General features: G+C 45.4%; 1 protein-coding gene and 1 long non-coding RNA gene across 2 annotated transcripts; one reads left to right on the top strand and one right to left on the bottom strand.

Moving 5' to 3' along the window:
- The first annotated feature begins 80 nt into the window (after positions 1-80).
- LOC142795279 (BMP-binding endothelial regulator protein-like) lies at positions 81-21517 on the top strand. Its single transcript, XM_075886026.1, has 9 exons — positions 81-206; positions 1498-1535; positions 9442-9540; positions 9618-9669; positions 12028-12176; positions 13607-13921; positions 15370-15488; positions 20598-20785; positions 21125-21517. Exons 1-9 carry the CDS (start codon positions 137-139, stop codon positions 21322-21324), a joined length of 1230 nt encoding a protein of 409 aa, XP_075742141.1. The 5' UTR covers positions 81-136; the 3' UTR covers positions 21325-21517.
- LOC142795280 (uncharacterized) lies at positions 16511-21233 on the bottom strand. Its single transcript, XR_012892913.1, has 2 exons — positions 21098-21233; positions 16511-16570 (listed from the first exon to the last, which is right to left on the bottom strand). It is a non-coding gene; the product is annotated as an uncharacterized LOC142795280 (long non-coding RNA).
- Positions 21518-22477: the final 960 nt, after the last annotated feature.

Genomic DNA, 22477 nt, shown 5'->3' with positions numbered 1-22477 from the left:
TTTTCTCATCTAGATGATAACATCGCCGTTCTGCCTGTTCTCCAACGAAGTTGAGAAAAAGCCTTCCATCTTTCATTTTGCAGACGTTGACGAGTGCTTGATTGGGAGGCACAACTGCTCCCACGTGTGCGTCAACATGCCGGGGTCCTATGAGTGCTCATGTCCAGACGGAATGACGCTTAGCGACGACCGCGTCACGTGCGTGGGTAAGGCTTTACGTGCTAGTTGCAGGGGTCGCATTTGTTTTGTTTTTGGAAAGTGATATGGTTTAACTATTAATGAATTTGTCGAAGTGTCTCATCATGGCAGTTCTCACTGCGTGGTCAGTGATATCACCACCGTATGCATTGGTATGCACTTTTAACATGGGTGCACAAGAAGCCCGAAGTACTGTCTTACGCCCAGTTAAAAAAATTGATGCATTCTGCCTAACTATAATCACCATGTAATCAGAGCCATCGCTACGTGTTTAAGTATTTCTGGCGCGAAAGAGAAAATAAATTGAAAGGAAAATGAGAATAAGCGGCATTTCTTTCATCCGTTTCTGCCTATTTGTTTTTGCTTCTGATTTGCCCTTTCAGTAAAAAGAACTGAGATGTACGTCCAAGATGTATGTAACGTGGTAGTTTTCTGCCACTACTTCGGCGCAGCAAATCCATACATACATATTGGTGAAGTGTCCAGCACACCAAGACAAGCTTTGTCGTGGGCACATGGATTGTGCCTCGTGTCTTGTACTGTGTCATAACTGTCGACGTTTCAGACTACCAGCACATATAGTACGATGCAGCAGGATCACCGTACTGACGCCCACAGTGCTGGCTGCACTGATCTCGAACGATTTCGAGATGACGCACCAGCAGGCTTGCATCACCGCATAAATAGCTGAAGGGTTGCGCGCCACGATACGTGAGGTATCCCGCCCGCCAACTCATCGGTCGAAAGATGGGAGTGACGTGATCATGACAGTTGATGCAGTAATTACACTTGATGCTTCTTTCAAAGCATAATTTCTGTTAAGAAGGCGTGCAGGAATTTAGTGATGATGGATCACGTGGCAATGGTCCCAGGAAGTCAGTTCGTATCTCCTTTCTTTATAAACGTCAGGAAATCACCTACAATGCGTGCAACATCTACAAATTGCACGTGTTGTGCACCATTCACCGTTTGCGTGACGCGCACTCAATTATTTGTGCCTTCTCTCGGAATACGGTCTGTTACATTGTTACGCTTAGCAGTTAGGGGTTATCTTGACTTCTTGCCTTCGCTCTGTGTTCAATGCACATGCCAATTTCGTATTCTTGATATCGAATAAGATCTGCTCGGCACCCGGTTGTTTCCTGTTTCCTTCTTGTTCCTTGAAGTTACACGCATCATTTTGCTTTCACTGGCTCGATGCTTCTTCTTGAATTTAAGCTGAACATGATGTATTAGTATTATATGCTTCATTTCGTGGTATGTAAGTGGTAATGCTTAACGTAACGCACTCTATTGCAGACACAAGTTACTGCACCGATGTGTTGTCAGCGTACCTGGTAAGTGCCTTACAGTCAGCTTCTCTGGGCATGCAGTATGATTTAGAGTATTGCGCACCGCTATCATATTTTAACAAGCAAGCGCTCTTAGCCAGGAGATGTCACGAAAAATCGCATGTTCACTTAAATTTCTACTGACAATAACGAGCCAGACTCTCGGCAGTGGAGAGAACATTTTAAATGCGAAACATTTCTTTGCACTTTGTAAGCACTTTTAGTGTCCATCTATCTATATAGCCACTTACGTAATGGGTGCTCTCGGGTTTGCACTCTTAACTTGGCGGGAACAAAATCAGCATGGAAGGGTAAAATGGTGTGAAAAATATGATGCGCTGGACAGTACATCGCGTACGTTATCAAACACTTCCCGACAGACAGTGGCACATACCCGAGGGCGGGTATGTGGCGCAGGTGATTGACAGTATGTACCTGGGAACGACGAGAACACATATGACCACTTTTATTGCGTGAGCGTTAATACAAACCTGACATCGACAGCGTTGACCCAACAATGCAAATAATAAATGTCAAGGTCCCAGCAGGAATCAAACCCGAGAATTCTGCGTGGCAACCAAGTATTCTACCGCAGAGTCACGAAAGGTCTATGAACTACTTTTCAAATAGGCCTTAATGTTTGTGCAACGTCAATTGTGGTTGCAGTACTGGCTATCCAGTTTTGTGAACATTACATATGTACTCCTATGATGCAGCCGTCACGTCAGGTTAACGTCAATTGTAGTTAGGTGTGATTCGCTTAAGTTGATTCGTGTAGCAAGGTCCAGGGCCACAATCCTCACGAGCACCAGCGCTTTATATTAGCCTCATATCTGGTGTTGATAATACTCTTGTTTCTGTTGGCATTGTTGTGCAAGTTCAAAGAAATTATAACACGGTCACCTTCCTTCCGCATACTTCGCATACCATAGATTTTCAAGGTACGTGGGATCTGCACAATTTTTCTAACAGCTGTAGAGTCCCATTAGGAGTGCAATGATTCGAATGTCATTCAAGTTCATGAATAAGACAACCCGAAACAATAGGCACATGAAGAGTCACACTAAACATTTTACAACAGCGCAAGTTCCTGTTTTACCTTACATTACATATTTGTAATGTTGACTACACAAATATTAATGTCGACAAGTAATTGGTACTCTTTGCTACTCAGTCAATTGTACTTGCCATTATAGTTAAGATATAGTTAAACCTCTATAAGAGGCACACATTAGGGAGCAATTCTAGTCTCTTATAAGCAGGGTAGGTAGCAGGTTTTCAATTTCTAATTGATTGATGTGTGTGGTTTAGCGGCCCAAAACCACCATATGATTATGAGAGACGCCGTAGTGAAGGACTCTGAAAACTTCAACCACCTAGAGTTCTTTAACGTGCACCCAAAGCTGAACACACGGGCATACAGCATTTTCGCCTATTTTCACTTTCTGATTAGCCTTTATTGAATCGTAGGTACACAAGTTTCTCTTATACGCAATCACCTCGTACGTCTGTCTCTTTTGTAAAGGCGTGCTACTGTATTTAAAGAAAAAAATTACGGCATATTCACGGGGTGAATGATGATGAATGGGCGAAGCTCCGGAGGGATTCATCGGTAAACTGTGAATCTTCCGTGTAATTCGCCCAGTCGATCATCATGTAAAGACGTGAGAAACGCTGTGTGTGTATATACACAAATCAACTTTTATTTGTTCTTAGACGATGGATGGCTTGCGATGTCCCTTGCCTCGCGCGCTCGCACATCGGGATTCTGCCTGCGAGCGCGCGCTGCTGCCGCCTTGCGCTCTCTCCGCTGTGCAGCCTTATCCATCCGGCGACTCCGAGCGCGCGCCAACAGCGAACGGATTTTATTACAACGCTCCCCCTAGCGTACGTCGCCGCACTAAATCGAACGATTGCCTTCAACCAATGACACGCGCCATATGTGACATCATTCCTATTTTATAAGATCTCGCGTCTTTCATCAACTACAAGTACCGCTTTCTAGTTTATAACATCTTGCATCTTTTCATCATCAGCTACAAGTACCACCATCTAGTAAACACTACAAGAACTAAACGAGAGGTGGCTACATGGATGGATGGATGGATATGGCTGTACCCTTTAGATCGGGCGGTGGCTAGCGCCACCAAGCCGTAATACATAATGAACCAAAAACTATATTTTTTTTTTCCTTAAAAAAAAAGAGTTTGAGGATTCGTACTTTGCAGTGAAGAGTTTAATTTTCACTCGTGCCTTGACTTTAGCCACCAATCAGATAACCTCCTTCTAGTTAAGTCTACTCGCTTAAAGTTTATTTTGCCCTCCCGGTCCCTAAACCCCAGTGCTTTGAAAAACTCTGCGTCATCATCCTGAACTATAGGGTGAAGCCCTTTACAGAACATTATCAAGTGTTCGGCAGTTTCTTCTTCCTCTCCACACGCACTGCATACTGTGTCTACCCCTTCGTATTTGGCCCGATATGTCTTGGTTCGCAGTACTCCCGTTCTGGCCTCAAACAGTAGAGAACTACCCCGAGTATTATCATAGATCCTTTCCTTGGCAATTTCCTGCTTAAACGTTCGATAGATCTCTAGTGCAGACTTCTTTATCATGCCCATTCTCCACATGTCAGTCTCCGTTTCTTTCACTTTCTTCTTAACCGATAGTTCTTTTTGGTTTGGCCACCTGCTGTTTTCTAAGTATTTACCAGTCAACTTCCTGGTTCGCTTCCTCCATTTTGTATCGACATTCTTCATGTACAAGTAGCTGAAAACCTTCCTAGCCCAACGCTCTTCCCCCATTTCTCTCAATCGCTTCTCAAATTTTATCTTGCTGCTAGCTTCCCTGCCCTCAAATGATGTCCATCCCATATCACCTTGCACTCCCTGATTTGGTGTATTCCCGTGAGCTCCTAAAGCAAGCCTACCTATTCCACGTTGCTTAATTTCTAATCTTGCTTGAACTTCTGATCTCATGCACAAGACCGCATTGCCGAACGTCAGCCCAGGAACCATGACCCCTTTCCATATTCCTCTCACAACATCATACCTATTGTAATTCCACAGTGCCCTATTTTTCATGACTGCTGCATTCCTGTTACCTTTAGTCGTCACGTATATTTCGTGTTCCCTCAGATACTCGGTCCCATTGCTTATCCATACGCCCAGATATTTGTATTTATCTGTTATCTCTAGCGTGACCTCCTGTATTCTAAGCTCACTACCTTCGTTGTCATTGAAAATCATGACTGCTGATTTTTCCTTACTGAATCTAAAATCTAACCTATCTCCCTCATTACCGCAGATGTCCATCAATCTCTGCAAATCTTCCTTGTTGTTGGCCATTAGCACTATATCATCTGCGTACATTAATGCTGGTAGTGCCTGATCAATAAGTTTTCCTTGTTTGACTAAAGAGAGGTTGAAGCCCAGTCCACTTCCCTCTAATTTTGCCTCTAATCCTTGTAGGTACATCATGAATAATAAGGGTGACAGGGGGCACCCCTGCCTAAGCCCCCGTTTTACCTCTGCAGGCTTGGATACCTGTTTTTCCCACTTTATAACTACCTTGTTACCTTTATAGATACCCTTTAAAAGATTAGTGACTACATGTTCCATGCCTAGTGTGTCCAGTATTCCCCACAATTCCTCTTGAACCACGCTATCGTACGCTCCCTTGATATCCAAAAACGCTAGCCACAGGGGCCTGTGTTCCTTTTCTGCTATTTCGATGCACTGCGTCAGTGAGAACAGATTGTCTTCCAACCTCCTGTGTTTCCGAAACCCATTCTGCAGTTCCCCCAGCACCCCCTCATCCTCTATCCACGCCTGCAGTCTTTCCTTTATAATCTGCATCGCCAACCTGTAGACCACTGATGTCACTGTTATAGGACGATAGTTGTTTATGTCAGCTTTGTCCCCCTTTCCTTTATAGATCATGCTCATCCTGCTAAGTTTCCATCCATCGGGAACTTCACCATCGATTATTATTGTGCTCACTGCCTCTCTCAAAGCCTGCTTAGACTTCGGACCTAATGTCTTTATCAGCCTAATTGGAATGCCATCTGCGCCTGTTGATGTACTACTAGGAACCCTTTTCTCAGCCCTTTCCCACTCTTGTTGTGAAAATGGAGCCATTGCACCACTTGATTCGTCCTCGTCTATTGTGGTGCATAAAGTACTTCTTTGTTGAAATTTTTCTGTCACTTTTGTTCTTATATATTCAATAGCTTCGTCCCCTTCTAGCCTAGCACCTTGGGCTGTAGTTATAAATCTCTGCTCTAGGCTCGTCTCATTTCTTAGCGAGTTTAGATGGTTCCAAAATTTCGCAGCTGCCTTTCTATCTTTTTTATGTACTTCTGCCAGCCACTGAGCTCCCTTCCTTCTAATCTTTTCATTGATCAGAAGGGATGCATCCCTTCTACAGCTTAGAAAGGTTGCCCATTTTCTTTCAACATCATCTGTCGGTTCACCCCGCTGCTTAGCATGTCTGTGTTCCCTAGAGGCTTCCTGACGTTTTGCTATGGCTCTCTTAACTTCCTCATCCCACCAACTTTTGGGTTTGTGTCTTCTTTTCCGGGGTGACTTGTCACGCGTCTTAGCAAGCTCTAGCTCAAAGAGTCTAATTAGATTCGTGTATGTCCACACTGTCTTATTATCCTCCGTGATTACTTTCTCAATTTGTTTAGTGGCTATTTCAATTTGCCTTTCTGGATAAAAATTTTCCTGTAGTTGCTCATCTTGTCTCCTTCCCACTTTCACTCCTCTTCCAAAACTTAGCCTGATACGTTTGTGATCGCTACCCAGACTTCTGGAGCCACCTTCATCTATGTGCATTCCCCTGAGCTTATCATACATCCTATGTGACATCAGTGCATAATCTATCGTCGACTGAAGCCTTCCTACCTCCCATGTTATTTGCCCTTCACACTTCTCGGTACTGTTGCAAATGATCAAATCAAGCCTTTCACACATATCCATGATCATTTTGCCTGTCGGGTCGGTATACCCATCTATTTCTTCTATGTGCGCATTCATGTCTCCTAGTATAATTATCTCGCACTCTCTTCCTAACTCCTGAATGTCCTTTGATATACACTCTACCATTGTCTGGTTTTCCTCTCTGGCCTTTGCTCCCGTCCACAAGTACACGAAACCAAGGAGTGTCATTTGACCTGCCACTTTCCCTTTTAGCCATAAATGTTCCTTGCACTCCTGCTTGACCCTTTGCCAGTCTGTACTTTTATGAATGAATGCCCCAATACCACCCCCCTTTCTGCTGCCTTCTGTTCTATTACAATATTCCCACGCGTAGTCCGGATTGTTCGGAGGCTGTTCCATGTCCCTGAGATGTGTTTCTACAAAACCGTATACCATCGGCCTCTCTTCCCTTAGCTGTTCTTCTATCTCTTCCCACTTCAGCCTGTTCCTACCACCCTGCATGTTAATATACCCTATGTCTGAATTGGCTCGGCGCTCGTGGCTACGTCTATTTATGCCCCGGACTCTACCTATCTTAGATATTGGTGCCACTTTGAAATCGTATCTGTCCATTCCACCTGTCGAAGAGTCTCCCTGGTTGTTTTCCTCGTTACTAGCTATCCTGCACCCCGAAGGGCTCGCTTGCCCCCCAAAAAAGCTACTGCGCGTCCTGCAAGTCGCCAACCCACCTCATGACCTAGCCGCCCATCGAAGTGAATTCTGTCTCGTTGAAAACCCCCCCACCTATGCACCTCTCTGTTTATTTCCACCACCTCAAAGCCTTTCTCTCGACTCATCCGCCATATCTCTTGGTTTGCGTTGACCACCGCTCTTTGCAGGTTGCTATCACGCACCGGTACCTCCGGTATCGTGCATATAACTACCTGTACCTTAGGAGAAGTGGCGCGCATGTCATCGACGCCTTTCGCCAGTGTGGCTGCTAGTCCTGCTGCATCTCCATTTAGGACATCGTTTAAACCACCTGAAATTATCACTAGGTTTCGTCTATCAGCTGTCGTTTTGAGCTTTGCGCTCGCTTGCCTCATGACTGCTTCCAGCTTGCGTCCTGGGTACGCCCCTACTGCCACCCTCTTGTCACCTCTTACCCTCTCTTTGATGGCTTCTGTGCATCGATTTAAATTCGAGTCCCCGGCGATTATCACATGCTGCGACTTTTCAGCTGGAGCGTTCTGCACCTGGGGGCTACTTGCACCTGTGACGCCGGCTGCTTTGTTCCCTCCCTGCCCCACCACTACCTCGCTGAAGCTGGGCCTTGCGACAGTTGAACCGGCTAAACCTGTTTTTTCCAAACTTGCTTGCTTTTCCTTCTCCACCGTTCTGGTTGCCGGTTCTCTACTGTTCTCTCGGTAGGTCGCTTCTTTGTTCAGCTTCGCTAGCGCTTCCTCGGCGGACTTCAGTCTTTCTCCCATTGCCCTCGTTTTCTCTTGCTCTGTCGCCAACTCAGTCTCGAGCTTGGCGATTCTCATCAGCAGTTCACTCTGGGCAACCGTCATTTTCTCCATTTTTTTCCTCGACCTCACATTGCCTACACTTCGCGTCAGCCTCTTCTCCATCCGCTTCTACGCTTGGGTCCACTTTCAAACCCACTCCACATCCTGAACACTTTACAGTCTTTTTAACCATGCCTTTCTGACACTAATTGTCCCTATACTCGATAATTACTAAACTCGAGCCCTGTGCTTCGAGAAAAAAAAAATTCTAAACTCTACTACAAAAATTTGCGTGTTCAATGTACGCGCACCTCCCCCACGGGGTGGCAAAAGAAAAAAAAAACCAACAAAAAAAAATTTCAAACACACACACCCGCACTAACTAATAAATACCTGGTGACTGGCCCCCGAAAAAGCCGTACCATAAAATAAGTGCTACGAAGATTTCAACCGCTGCCTTATAATTATAAAGACAAGCTCAAAACATGCAAAAACACTTATCTGCGCAGTCGATCCGGAGCGCTCAAAAAACACGTCCATCCACCTTGACAGCCCGAACTAATACATACAGGAGACGGTACCGCCATCTAGTGAACACTGCAAGAACTAAACTAGAGGTGGCTACATACAGGGGACGGTACCGCCATCTAGTGAACACTGCAAGAACTAAACTAGAGGTGGCTACATACAGGCTACAGGGGACGCACAGCCCACGCCCTAAGGAGCTTCGCCCCTAAAAAAAGAAAACAAATCACGTGTAGGTCGAGTATGTATCATACATGGCAGAACAACTTAGTGGGTACCCTTAACTGAAACACGGAAGTATGCCGCGCATAGCGCGAGTGCCTCGCGATAAAAAAAAACAGCCCTGGTGTTACTGCACAAATAAAAATAAATGTAATAAAGTGGTTTTACCAGTAGGTAAGTTAGACGTGCTTTTGTTTTTTATGTAATCACTTGACCCAGAGATTTGTTAAAACATTTTTTTATTCCGTTTTGTCAAAAATGAGACAACGCTTTTACCCTAACTAGAAAACATTCTACTGCAGCAGCATCATGACAGCGAATCCCTTATGTTTCACATCGGAATGCGAACTACCTTGAATATTCGTACTTTTCACAATTTTTGACACGAATCAAGCGGTTCTCTGTGATAAGATAAATGCGTAAGTAGTTATTGGTTTATACTTCTCATCGCTGACGCAGCAACTCATGAAACAAAATGCTATATATTTTCTCGTACTTGAAATAAAAGAGATGGGAAACCATAAGTAACACTCGTACGTAGAAACGCAGGGGTTATATTGAGATAGAAAAGCTGTCTTATAATCGGTTTAATCGGGAGCACGCTAACAGATTTCTATGACACAATACTTTGAATGAAACTAATTCACGATTATTGCAGTCTTGACGACGTTTTTGAATGAAGTTCTGACCCAATGAAACAATCGGGTGTTGCTTTGCCGGCGCCACTGCTTGCAGGACGGAGACTCTTGGCAGCGAGGGTGTGAGATCTGCAAGTGTAACAAGGGAGCAGTGCAGTGCTCTCCTCTGATTTGCCCTGCTTTGAATTGTTCTGCTGTGAGTATTGTTTTTTTTGCCGACGTGACGTCACCGCATAAAAAATCTGACAGTCTCTTGTATAATTCTTTTTGCAGGGAAAAATTATGTCCAAGAACCCGTCTGAGTGCTGTGGGTCGTGTATCAAAGGTAGCTACTATTACATATGCTCTAACGGGAAAGCCTTGAATGCTTTATTAAATTCAAACATTGACCACTGGCTTTGATGTACCACGTCGTCGTCAGCGTCAACATTACTGATGCAAAATATCCTCACCACGTGACGATGTCGCCATACGTCGTCGTCAAACGTCACAGAACGCCAAATTTCCGACTTCATAATGACGTCACTATGACATCGCCGTTTGGTCAAAGGCAACACATACGTTATCTGCAATGCTGATGACATAAAGATGCAAAACAGTGACGCAAACTTTTCAGAACCCTCCTGCCAACCACGGGCTACTCTTACGAAAACAAACTCAAAGCCTGAAGGATGTAGCGTGCCAAAGTAAGACATGTCGAAAAATGCTTGGTTTTTACGGAACCAGAGAAACACGGTTACGCCATAGGAAAACATACTTACATAAAGAGCGGACACTCCCGTAAGACCCTGCGGCCGAGTTACTGCGCTGCTTTTAGCGCCACAAGTGGCTGGTATTACCCGATAATGTCTACGGCATAAATAACAAACTTTTTGCTTTCCGATATTGATATTTGAACCCGTACCCTTATGCTCCGAAAGGGAGTGTATTTACCAGTAGACAACACACTTTTTTGTTTATTACACTAGGCTACACACCCATGCTCCCACAAAGGGAATACATGTACACTACATGTAAACTACATGAATGTGCACCTTTTGCACAAAACAATGACAGAAAGACAACACGTTGTTTAGTATCATGTTTCTCTCGCAATAATTTTGAAGCTTTAATTGACCGAACTTATTGAGGTTAAGTGCGGTTGAGGGTAGGTGCAGAAATTCCTATATCGGTCAGATTCTGTCTTCATGCAGAATTGCAGCAATTGTACGGTCGCGCTCCGAATAACCAGTTTAGATAGCCACCTCATATGTTAAATTTTCTTGCAGTTGATTACCTGTTGGTTGACGTGCAAGACCAGCTGTCGCCTCACCGAGGCGAAGGTAGTTTAATATTACATAAGTTCAGAAGCCTATATGAATTTTTTCTCGGGGTTGGGGGAGGGCACCTATTTAAAATGGTCATTTTTCTCTCTGCATAGGGAAAAATTGGGGGTGGGGGGGGGAGGAGAGGACAGGCTCAGTGAGCCATCTCCTGGTTACTACACTGCTTGGCCTCGTCCGTGAGTGTGCCATAGAAATAGTTCATTCCGACTCTTTGAGATTTGTGTTAAAATCGTTCCTATCAGCGGTGCTCCCACGGGAAGTGCCCGTTAGCGTTTGTGACGCGGTGGTAGAACACTCCAGCATATTACGCAAATTAGGGTACAGGACTATATAATCCCTGGCGACTATTGAAAAGAAATTCAACCTGTACATATGATCCCAATGAACGGAAATATCTCATTTCCTAAATCGTTGTGTGTGCGGCAGTCTAATTTTGTTTGTTTGACGAATATGTTACGTGAGTGCTTATGGTCGACAATCATATTCATGCAACGTTTCCTGCTGGAGAAAGCGCAGTTCTGTCAAATCATTTAGATCATTCGCAGATGCAGGCGTAACTTTCACGGTAAAGCGAAATGTATTTAGTGAATTGAAAACGTCCCAATTTCATTTCTCATACTTCAGCACAGCCATGTTCTAACCCCGGAGTCTATGCCTAGTTGTAATAACATTTGTACCACTTAGCATATTTTATTATCACCCATTCTGTGAGGTACGCGATAAAAACAACGAACGTCTTCTCCTGCGTCACCATGTTCCCAATAAATATTCCGTTCGGACGGGAGTCTGCCAATCCTAAGCTAAATTATGAAAATTTCTTACAGCTTTAAAAAAGTTTCACTAGTTGTGGAACCTAGCACCTTGTATGTCGAAAAAATTGCGTCACGACATTGAGGAATGATCCCCAACATATCGCTAAAAAGCGTGCACATGGCGGGCGCAGAAAAAGGCGACAAGCGCCGGCGGAGCAGGCCAGTTCGTGCCGTGACGTCACATCACTGCGACCGCAGCGACGCCAGTGTTTATTCTCAGGGCTATTGGTTACGATGCGTAGATGTAACTTGAACGAGGCGAATGTAATGCAATGTCGGCGTTAGCTGCACCTGAAATGCCTACTCCGCAAATGTGCAAACAGAACGACAAGACCCTTATGTGTTTTAGCTGGAGTAAGGCTTACTATAATTCGATATCAGAAATATCAGCAACGCAGCTTTTCTTTCACATAGATACAGTGTGATAAGTGGTACATTGTGTTGTCTCACTCTAAATGCTGTTTCAGCATGAAAAAAATAACAAATAATTGTTGTGAACTGTATTGGTGCTGTTCATATTACTATTTTATTTAAATCACCTTTCAGAACCGCCCAAATGCACGTTGCGACTGAACAACACTCTGGTCTCTTTCGATGGTCTCTCTTTCCCTCTGAATAAACAACACGATTATGTCCTGTTTCAAGACTGCTACAATGGCAAATTCTACGGCTACCTGCATCGCCACAGGAAAGAGGTTAGTGAAATTAGATTCATTTTTGGTCACCGTAAAAACTATTACGGCGAAGTGACCGCACTGAAACTCTTGTGGTGACGGAAGCATTTACTGAACTGACGCAGGTTTGTTGTGACATCTGAATTATTTAATAACACTTGAATAAAGACGAACATTCATAACGATGACAGTAGCCAAAATAAACAAGTGCTGTGAAAATTCGTTCATTACTGGCACTACCCAAGTAAACACGATATGCTTAAGAACTCTTTCAAGAAAATGAAGTTGTGTTTTTACTTAGGTATTATCTTACGGTATTACGGCAATGTGAGCCTACTTTTCTCTATTACTACGAGACACTTCTCTGTCAATTTCAGCCATGAAAATGTTTTTTATTGCTGTTGAGTTAAACTCAGCTCCTAAATTACATTAGTCTCGTCGTTACGAAATGATTTCCATAAGAAGGTACGCAAGCGTTCCCACGCACTGCAACTGTGCACAAGCTTGCCTAATGCCAAAATGTTCGTTAATGCCAAAACTCTTCGAGGACGACATCATATGATGACTACATACGAGAGCATACCACGGCACACGACAGCCCGCGCCCGTAAAGTGCTAGGGACGTAAAATGCAGCTTAAGGGGTAGAGCTGCGGCTCTCCATATGTGGCTCGTAGATGGTAATTCTTACATGCTGCAATGTGAACGTACATTGTGCACTTTGCACACACGTGCGTTTCTTTCTATTCCTCCCTCTCACCCTTTCATTTTTTCACCTTCGTGTAGTGTTTCAAGCTAGACTTGGTCTAGTTCTTTCCGGCATTCTCTGTTTGTCTTTCTCTTTCTCTACCTATCTTTTAGGCACGAGAACACAAGAGATGTCCAGGGATAGTCACAGGATGTGGGGACATCTGTATGCGTCTATATCTTTCAGCGGCAGCAACGGTGTCCTGCCATGAATGTATGACAAAGCGGCGCCCAAAAAAAAAAAAAACTTATTTGAGGAAAATACCCACTTGCCAAAAATGAGTACACGTTAAATACAGCAGAGATCCACTGCGATATTTTGGTGAAATATCAGTATCACGCTACGAAAAGTGTGGTTTTTTTTTGGCAGTTGTACACCGCTTATTAAAAACATGTGGCGCTGCGTTGTAAAATATTAAATATTCTGGGAAACCACGCGATTTGTACTGGAATGCGGCAATTTTACCAGAATGTACCAGTGGATCTCTGCTGTATGAAACGAAGAGTCTGTTATGGTCATTAGCTTTTTTTGTCAGATAGTTTTTTTCGCCTTTTTCTTATTCAGTTACAGTACGCTTGGTAACAGATGACTCACCGTGCAGATGTACCCAAATCCTGATCATGCATATTGCGCAGCCGCGCATTGAAAAGAAATGATGTTCGGTGGTTACAAATCAGTGTGCTGCGAATCAATCACATTGTGCAGGTAGCGGTTCGCGTCTACATACACTGCCTCACCGCCACCTTGTTCACCAGTGGTCGGGCAATGGTAGGCGACCGCCAAGTACAGCTGCCGCACCATGAGGACACCATCATGACCCTCGAAGCTGGCAGTGGTGGCGAAGCCGTGCAACTGCGCACCCATCATGGCTTGGTGGTTACGGTGCGGAAAGACGGTACCATTGTGACGTCACTTCCGGACGGCTACACCGGTCAAGTGTGCGGCCTGTGCGGCAATGCTAATTTCGACGTCCGAGACGACCTCACCACCAAGCACCACCTCAGGGCCAAGGATACATCGGCAAGTGTTGCTCTTGCTTGTCATATGAACCATGCTAGGTCTAAACAAAGGATCGCGAGAATTGTAGATTTATCTATAAATAAAAAAAGGCCCTAAATAGAACGAGAGTAAAAAAAAGTATTAATATCAAAACGTTATGTATTTCGCACAAACGTGTTCATAGACGTACGTGATGGATGTAAATTTGTACGGATTATATGACTGTAAGTAAGGTTCATACGGTAGAGCCCCTATGACAGACGCGGCAGGGCATAGTCGGTGCATAAGTGTTTTATCATGAAGATTTATATAGTCTGGCATTTTTAGGCCTTAAGAGGCTACGTTGGTGCTTCCATCCGCGACACTTTGCGAGGCTCGCCAACTCCGGCGCAAGTCTCACCGAAAACCCAAGTTAATTAACTTCTTATTATAGCATCACGTCACGACCTCACAAATCAGCAAAATTTTCGACATCATCCTGACGTCATGCGAGTACCCGACTGCATGTCGACACAATGATGACGTCGTCATTCAACCGTCGTAGATTGGTCAAACGAGGGCTGAGGCCGAAGGCACTGTAAGACCATTTGGGGTCAAAATCTTCAGTGGAGGTGTGTTGAACATTGCAATTAATTGAGAAAGTTGAAGTAATCTAATGTTTTTCTGTCATGCTGGGATTGATTATGTGCTGGAGAAAGTCTGGCCACTGATTGTATAACACTAATAGGCCCCTCAACACTTTTCCAAGTAATCAGCGAATGAAAAGGTCATTGGCTGACAAGTTGACAGCTGCAGAAAGTTTTAAGATATACCTTGTGCGAGAGAGTTACAGAGTTTTGTGGCACGCTATAAGCGCCTCCTCTCTGATTTAGTGCCGGCCAGCGCTCTGAAAGCAAAGCGGGGAGGGAGGTTGTTGACGAGAGGGCAAGTAATACGTTCGTTGTTCGTCAGAGCACGTGATGACCTTGAGCGCTTTTTATTTCTTGAAAACGCTGCTTACTTTTACTATGATCGCGAACACCCCGGTGTAATTCTATACGCGCGTAATTATAGCGTTACAGAGTGCAAAACGGACACATGGCGGCATTTAGTGGAAGCCGCCGTAATTATGCAGCTCACGCTTCTCAGATCAGCCAAAGACCATGGACTTGGTGTTTACGACGTAGCCATTTTGGATTATGCCATTGTTTGTTGAGGAAACAGCTGGTGATTACTTGCTGAGTTCTAAAATAACCGTAAATTATAAACTGTGTGCGGTGTAATAATGTTTGGCTGATACGTTCTCAGCAGCCTCATATACCAACCGGCAGCCTTTTCTGACCGCGCTTGAAAAGTGTTTCAAGGCCACTTTCATCATTATCAAGTGTGCAGCAAGATTTGACCTTCAAATGTTGCAGAGAATAACACGATGCCAATTTGATTCTTTTAGCTAGGTCACCAAGGTATGCAATTTTTTGTCTTTTTTGTAGGAGTTCCTTGCAAGTTGGAGTCTGTCTACTCCTGACGAACGACAGCATGGCCACTTAAGGTGCCCAGATAGACCACAATATGTCGCTGTCAAAGTTACCGAGATGTGCAGAAACATGAGGTAAGACATTAACTGTCCATTCTTCCTTTAGACTATATCAACAGAGAATAAATACACAATATACCGTATTTACTCGCATAATAGGCACACTTTCTTCCAGAAATTCCGGCTCCAAGTTCGGGGTGTGCCTAATAAGCGGGGCATCATTTACAAAAATTTTATTTCTGATTACAGCATATAGAATGCTGAAAACGTATGTCACTGAAGTCGCAATTAACCACACTACAGCCGGAACAACCTTCTTCATAGGCCACACTGGCGCAAAACCTGTTGAGCCTGCAATCTCGCGTGTCCAAGAATTGAGACGTGCAACGCGGTGTGCATTGAAATTTTCAAAAATAACATCAAAAGATCCGCGTTACCAACGAGCAAACAATTCAGAGCACAATGCAAAACGCCACTCGCACGGTGACGATATCTTCTGCACGAAACGGCTTTGACATAGAGTTGGAGAGACTCCGAGCACTTTGACACCGGCCGGAGCGTCGGTATCAGCGCACAAAATCAATGCACGATCTCAGGGCAGCCAGGAGGATGCAAAGGAAGATTCGGCGTTGCATGAATAAATTAGCGTCGGAACAATGGACAACGTTTTGCCAGTTACTAGACCCTCGCAGGCCACTCTCACACATTTGGAAAACGGTGCAAGGTCTGCATCGCTCTACGGAACAGCGTTTTCCACTCAAAGCGCTCGCGTTCTTTCAAGGGTAGCAAGACTTCGATGTCGCAGAAGATTTCTGTGTGCAGATTGCCAACCAAGCCACTCGTCCAGATTCTCCAGCGAGAGGTGACGTCCCCCGTTCCCGTGACTACCACATGGACCTCCTTTTTACAATGGAGGAGCTCGAGGCGGCACTAGCTCTCTGAAGGCGTTCCACTGCTCCGGGTCCAGATAGTATTCCGTACCGAGCCTTGTGCAACCTCGGGGAAGGAGCAAGGAGAGAACTGTTGAGCCTTTACAACATCTCATGGCAGGATGGCAATGTTCCTGATGACTGGAAAGTAAGCCACTTGGTACCCAACTTGAAGAAGGGCAAATCGGCACTCGAACTCGCCTCATACCGCCCGATAGCACTGGCCAGCTGCGTAGGAAAGAAAATAGAAAGGATGATAATAGGCCGCTTGGAGTGGTATCTTGAATACTACAAGATTTATCAGAATTACATGGCTGGTTTCCGACGCGACCGCTCTTCCATTGACAATGTCGTTGATCTAGTTTAGTACGTTTAGCATGAAAGATCCCGTATAAGCGACTATCTTCAGCTTTGTTTCTAGATGTGAAAGGCGCGTATGATAATGTACTACATGAAGCTATTTTGGGTGCTATTGCGGTGGTTGGCCTTGGTGGTCGAGTCTTTCGGTGGATTTCAAGTTACCTGGCTGCAAGATCATTCTTTTTGTTAACAGAAGATGGCCCAATTACGCGACGCTATACTTCCAAGAGTGTTCTTCAAGGCGGAGTTCTTAGCCCGACGCTATTCAATCTTCCACTAATTGGCCTTGCTGAATACTTACCAAGTACCATTAAGATCTTAATATATGCAGACGACTTGTGTGTCTGGACTTCAGCAGTCACACGTCTGGCTTCAAAGAGCAGCAACTATGATTGCCAACTACTCGTTAAAACAAGGTCTCAGCATATCACTAGAAAAATGCACGCTGCTGGCCTTCACTCGCAAAGCAATGACCCCTTATGTCATCTCAATCTGCGGGCGGCCCATTTCTTATGCCAGAACCCACCGGTTTTTGGGCATCATTATTGATAGGGACCTCTATTTGAGTCCGCATGTGGCCTATATGAAGAAGTGCCTGACCGCTATTTCCCAATTGTTCAAGTTCCTGGCAGGAAAGATGTGGAGGATGTCAGTAGATGGAATCATCAAACTCTACAGATCCCTGTTTCTCGGTTTCCTGAGATATAGCTTGCCCGTGCTGAGCAATACCTGCAAGACCAATGTTCGTGTTCTACAGGCAGTACAAGCCCAATCACCGAGAGTGTGCCTAGGTCTGCCCAGATGTACGTCAACAGAGGCAACGATTGCCATTGCTGGTGACTATCCGATACAAACGCACACTGCTGTAGAAGTCCTGAGAACGCACATCGGACACTTTGTACGTGCTCCGTGTCATCACCTTGCACTGTTGCCTTCAGAGAGGCGTTAAGCATCGTTCGCTAAAATGATTGTGAAGTACAGCGAGAAACTTCCCTCGGGCTTCACACCTGCATCTAAATCATCGATAGCCCCTTGGTGTCTTATTCGACCCACAGTGCATACTAGAGTAGCACGAATCTGGAGGAAATCTGAGCATTCATCGCCCGTGCTGAAACAACCGTCTCTTCTTCTTTTTACGAGAAATATTCAGACAGTGTACATATATATACCGATGGCTCCACAGAACCACCAGTGTTCGTCAGGTGCAGTATTTGTCCCAGCAAGAGGTGCTACCATCAGCTTTAGGACTGACCACTCCACGGCATCTACAGCAGCAGAACTAGCTGCTTTGCGCGCTGCACTTTGTGTGGTCAATCGGGAACCACCACAACAATGATCTATTTTCAGCAACTCAAGGGCTGCCCTAAAATCTGTGCTCTCAGCACTGCGTCGCGGGCCGTACGAACACCTTGTTTTCGAAATTCGATGCCTTCTCCACACTTCACACGAGAAAGGGCACCATGTGACGTTTCAGTGGCTGCCAAGGCACTGCGGCGTCACAGGCAATGAACATGCCGATACTGCCGCACAGGCAGTTTTTGAACGTACACGTGAAGAGGCCATACCACTTTCGCGGACCGATGCAGCCAGTAATCTTCGACGACTTGTGCGTGAAATCACGTTTTCACCATGGAACCCACCAAGCAAAGAGACGAATTGCTAACACCACCTGTCCTCTTTGATGGCTCTCCGCATGCCCACTAGGCTCGACCCAAGAGAAGCCACCCTTCTTCATCGCTAATGGCTAGGAGTGGCATTTACAAAATCTTGTTCCTTTGTCATAGGAATGGCCGACAACGCTCTCTGTGGTGCCCGTCGTTGTGAAGAGAGGCTACACCACATCCTGTGCGACTGTCTGTTGTATGACGTCCAGGGATGGTCACTGGCGTCCGTTCTTGCGCGCATCGACAACTGCCAAATGTCTGAGGATATTATTGTTTCAAGTGCCCGAGAGAAGACATTGCCACAGAAGGCGACATAAGCACTGTTCAAATTCCTATGTGACCCGGATTTGAATAAGAGGCTGTAACAGCAATGTCACACACCACTAAAGACAAGACTGGACTATGAGTGTGCGCGCGTGTGCTGCCTAATGTGCTGTGTTTATCTCTCTTTCCTTACTCCTTTCTCTCTTTCATCTCCCCTTCCCCCTCCCATGCGCAGGGTAGCAGACCGGCTGCCTATAGACTGGTTAACCTCACTGCCATTCTTTACCTCCTATTTTTTTCTTCCTTGCGTGCTGTACGGTGCCGATCATACCCCATATCTAAGACAATAATATCGTATAGCGAACCCCCATTAGAGTGCTACAAGCGCCATCCAAGCCCCCTTTCCTACTAGTAGAGACATCGAAAAGAGTTACGTTCTTTATGCACAAAACCGCAACTTTGATCGCTCGTGACCACCACCGAAAAGGACCTACCTTGATTAGGCCTAGCTAGCCTACGATTCGGTATGTTGTCATGGGAAGTTTGTACATGACAACATGAAGATTAGGCGTCGAAAAGGTCGCACTCAAGCAGTTGATCCAAGAGAGCGCGCGTGATACAATGTTTAGGTTCGCGGCCAGGATATCAACGCCGACAAAAGTCCGCGGACCATTTGAAAGTCCACATAGTGACAGCAAAGACGAAAGCTCGCGTAGGACGGCGGAAAAGCTTTTGAATTTGCGGATTAGGTCGAGAACGCGCTAACAACGACGCTTTCCGGACAGGAAACTCAATGCGTACTTGACGAGGATGTGATCGGCGATCGCACGTTCCATGCGTAGCACGCGTGGCCGGGATAGTGGCCGGGGCCACGTCAGCGCCGGTGCAAAGGTTACTACGATACCCAAGCAACCGCCCTTCTTCCTCACTCGGCGAGGCCGTGGAGCTGGGGCAGCGGGGCCGTGGTCTTTTAGATACGAAGCATCTCTTTGACTAGCCGGTGTAACGATGTCCCTCAGTCCACACTACTCTCTCCTGGCTGCAAGTGTTGGGGCGATGCCAAGTAGGTCACGCCTTCCCTCGCAGTGCATGCGCGCTGACGTCACTCTCTCTCTAGTCTGTCGCAGCTCGCCAAGTGTCATCACTCTCTTCATCCTCTCCACCACTCGCAACGTTCGAGCGCACATTAAATGGAAACACTCTTTCGGCTCGTTTATATGTCACGAAACTTACACAAAACCCAAACTGCCTCTCGTGTCTTTGCGTTTCAAATGAACGTTTACTGGAGTAAAGGCGACACCGACTTTCGCTTCATACCGTTCTTCCAGCACCCGCGTGGACGTCCGTTTCAGCCAAGTCAACAGCACGCGCACCACTGCTGCTTCGCATATCTCATTATGGTTCCCTTCGGGGAGATGGTCCATACTTTTTTTCTTTTTCCTCCGCTCAGTTGACGTAAAAGGGCTGTAGAAATACGGTACAGAATTACTTATCGCGGCCCATTCGGGGGAGGGTGGGAGGAGGGGGGGTGCCTATTATGCACGGAAATAAAAAAAATGATATGCGCCTATTGTATGAGGGAATACGGTAATTGCTCTTTTCTGTTGAAGATATATACTCATATATCTAATTTTCTTCTGATTTGAGTAAACAAATGCATTTTCACGTTCAGCTCTAAAGCGTATTCAATTGAAGACTCAAAACTACAGGACTTTTTTGCCAGAAAGCCCACCGTTTATTTCTTTGTGGAGATACCGGAGTTTTTCTAACCTTAAAGATCTCAGCAATTCTGATGGGGACCACTATAAGCTCAAATTTCGCAATTTCTTTCGTATAACCAGCAATAACGTCATCCTAAGTATCTGTTACACTGCTCATTCCCAATATTTCTCACGCTAGTGACAGTATACCTCCGTACTTATGCTTCTCTTTATTTACTCTGCCTCCCCCCTCTCCCTCAAAAAAAGGAAAGACAATCGTATAGCGGCCTGTTTCAAGGCTGTTCAGAATCCACGATCGTTCCTGAAAATGTGCTTCCAGCACATGTGTTCTTGCTTCGAGAGCCCCTACTGCTTTTGCGACGTTCAAGCTGCCGTAAAACTTGCCTGCGAGAAGCACAACGTCTCACTGAGCCACCTTCCAGGAGAAGCTTGCGGTGAGTTCCATTTGCCTGTTTCCTCACAAAAACAGGAAACCCAACAAGAAGCCATAGGTATAGAACCAGCACTGCAAAACAATGCTGCCATTTTGGCACCAGTACTATTGCAAAAAAAAAAGACCATATGTAATCCTGACAGCGAACACTTAGAATACGCTGTTGTCAACGTAACTTCATTCAAACTAATTTATGTTATTAACCGTTATTCATATCTCGACCAAAGGTACCGATGGTATGTGTGCACGTATGAGCGTTTCACCGCGTCATTCGTTGAAAAAGAAGAAACAGTGTGGGATTGCTTGTGCTTACATTTACGTATTCAAGCTCTCGTCGCAGAATCCGGCTGTCCACCGGGTATGGAGTTCAACACTTGCGGCCCGGTCGTCCCGCCGCGATGTTCGCCACACAACAAGATCCGCAATGGACCGTGCATGCCGGGCTGTTTCTGTCCCGAAGGCCAAGTCCTGCACGAAAGGAGATGCATAGATAAGCACGAATGCCCAGCAGACTCCAGGAGTCCGTTTAGAAGGAATTGATTGGTCATCGCCACAGCATCGAACCTGTTATCATCTTGTCATCATCACTGGTTCTTATCATCGCAACGCTAGCTTTTCCTTTCGAAAAAAGAGATCTAACAAAAATATTAAAAAACATGCCCTTTAATTTTGTCCCTGTTAGTTCTACTTTAGTTTGAGTGGAGATGAATAAACTTTATTTGTGAAACGCTAACTGCGACTTGTGCCCGGGGCTAGGCCGCCAGCTCCAAGAACATCTACTGAAGTTCCCGGCGATGTGAATTCCACAGAGAGGCTATTTTCGCATCTTTGTTACGCTAATTGGCTTATTGTGATTCTCGTCATGACATTACAAAGCCTAAATGAAGAACAGGAATTGCCCCCAAAGCAGCCAATCAGAACTAGAATTTCACAAACGGCAGTCATTCCCTCGCACAAATGGCAATGCCTCGAACACCGGACTGTATCCGCGAGGTCAAAGCCAAACGCTCTACAATGTACATTAAGTGGTTTACACATGGAGTCATTGAGTTTCCTAAAATTAACTAGAGAGGACTCTGGCACTGCGATCGTGCAGCGACCATGGGAATGATGGGTAGTACACACATTCGCTTAGTCTTCGTACTTGCGGGCGGGGAATCGTACTTGCGGCTTCGTTTACTGCTGTGTTTCGGCTTTGTTTTCAAAAAAAAAAAAAGATTGAGCCCTTTTCATGTTCGTGACCTGATCTAGAAAGGTAAGGTTAAAAGAATAAGGTGGTGAAGTGCAATCCCTAAACAATTGCTAATAATTGTTTCGCGAGAAAACAGCTCCACGTCACACGAACACACACGGAGCCACAAGCAGGCCAGAAGTACGAAGATTAGACAAATGTGTGTACTACCCATCAATCCCATGCTCGCTGAAGCGCCGTGCGTTGCAGCTCCCATAGACACTAGCGCCAGAGTTCCCTCTAGTGTATATTAGAAAAGTCTATGCTTGGAGCAACATAGCAAACGTAAAGCGCAGACACTCTCATTGAACAATGCGCCCACATGACTGCTAGCGCTCCTAGCGGCCGGCCTTAAACGATTACAAGGTTCCTTTTCCGGCCTTGCCATCCCGCCACACTGGTTTTAGTTTTAGTTTCAGCATTCTTGTGCGAAGATCTGGTATTTCTTCTACTGTTCTCCGC

The sequence above is a fragment of the Rhipicephalus microplus genome, unplaced genomic scaffold, assembly GCF_043290135.1.
Source record: "Rhipicephalus microplus isolate Deutch F79 unplaced genomic scaffold, USDA_Rmic scaffold_600, whole genome shotgun sequence".
NCBI classification, from domain to species: Eukaryota; Metazoa; Arthropoda; class Arachnida; order Ixodida; family Ixodidae; genus Rhipicephalus; species Rhipicephalus microplus.
Note: the sequence above shows the minus strand (reverse complement) of the source record. Positions and strands in the feature narration are given on the sequence as shown.

Coding starts and splice junctions, on each gene's coding strand:
- LOC142795279 (XM_075886026.1), top strand. CDS start 137: ATGCCGGGGTCCTATGAGTGCTCATGTCCAGACGGAATGACGCTTAGC. Junction 1,536..9,441: donor ATGTGTTGTCAGCGTACCTG/GTAAGTGCCTTA, acceptor CACTGCTTGCAG/GACGGAGACTCTTGGCAGCG. Junction 12,177..13,606: donor TGCATCGCCACAGGAAAGAG/GTTAGTGAAATT, acceptor CACATTGTGCAG/GTAGCGGTTCGCGTCTACAT.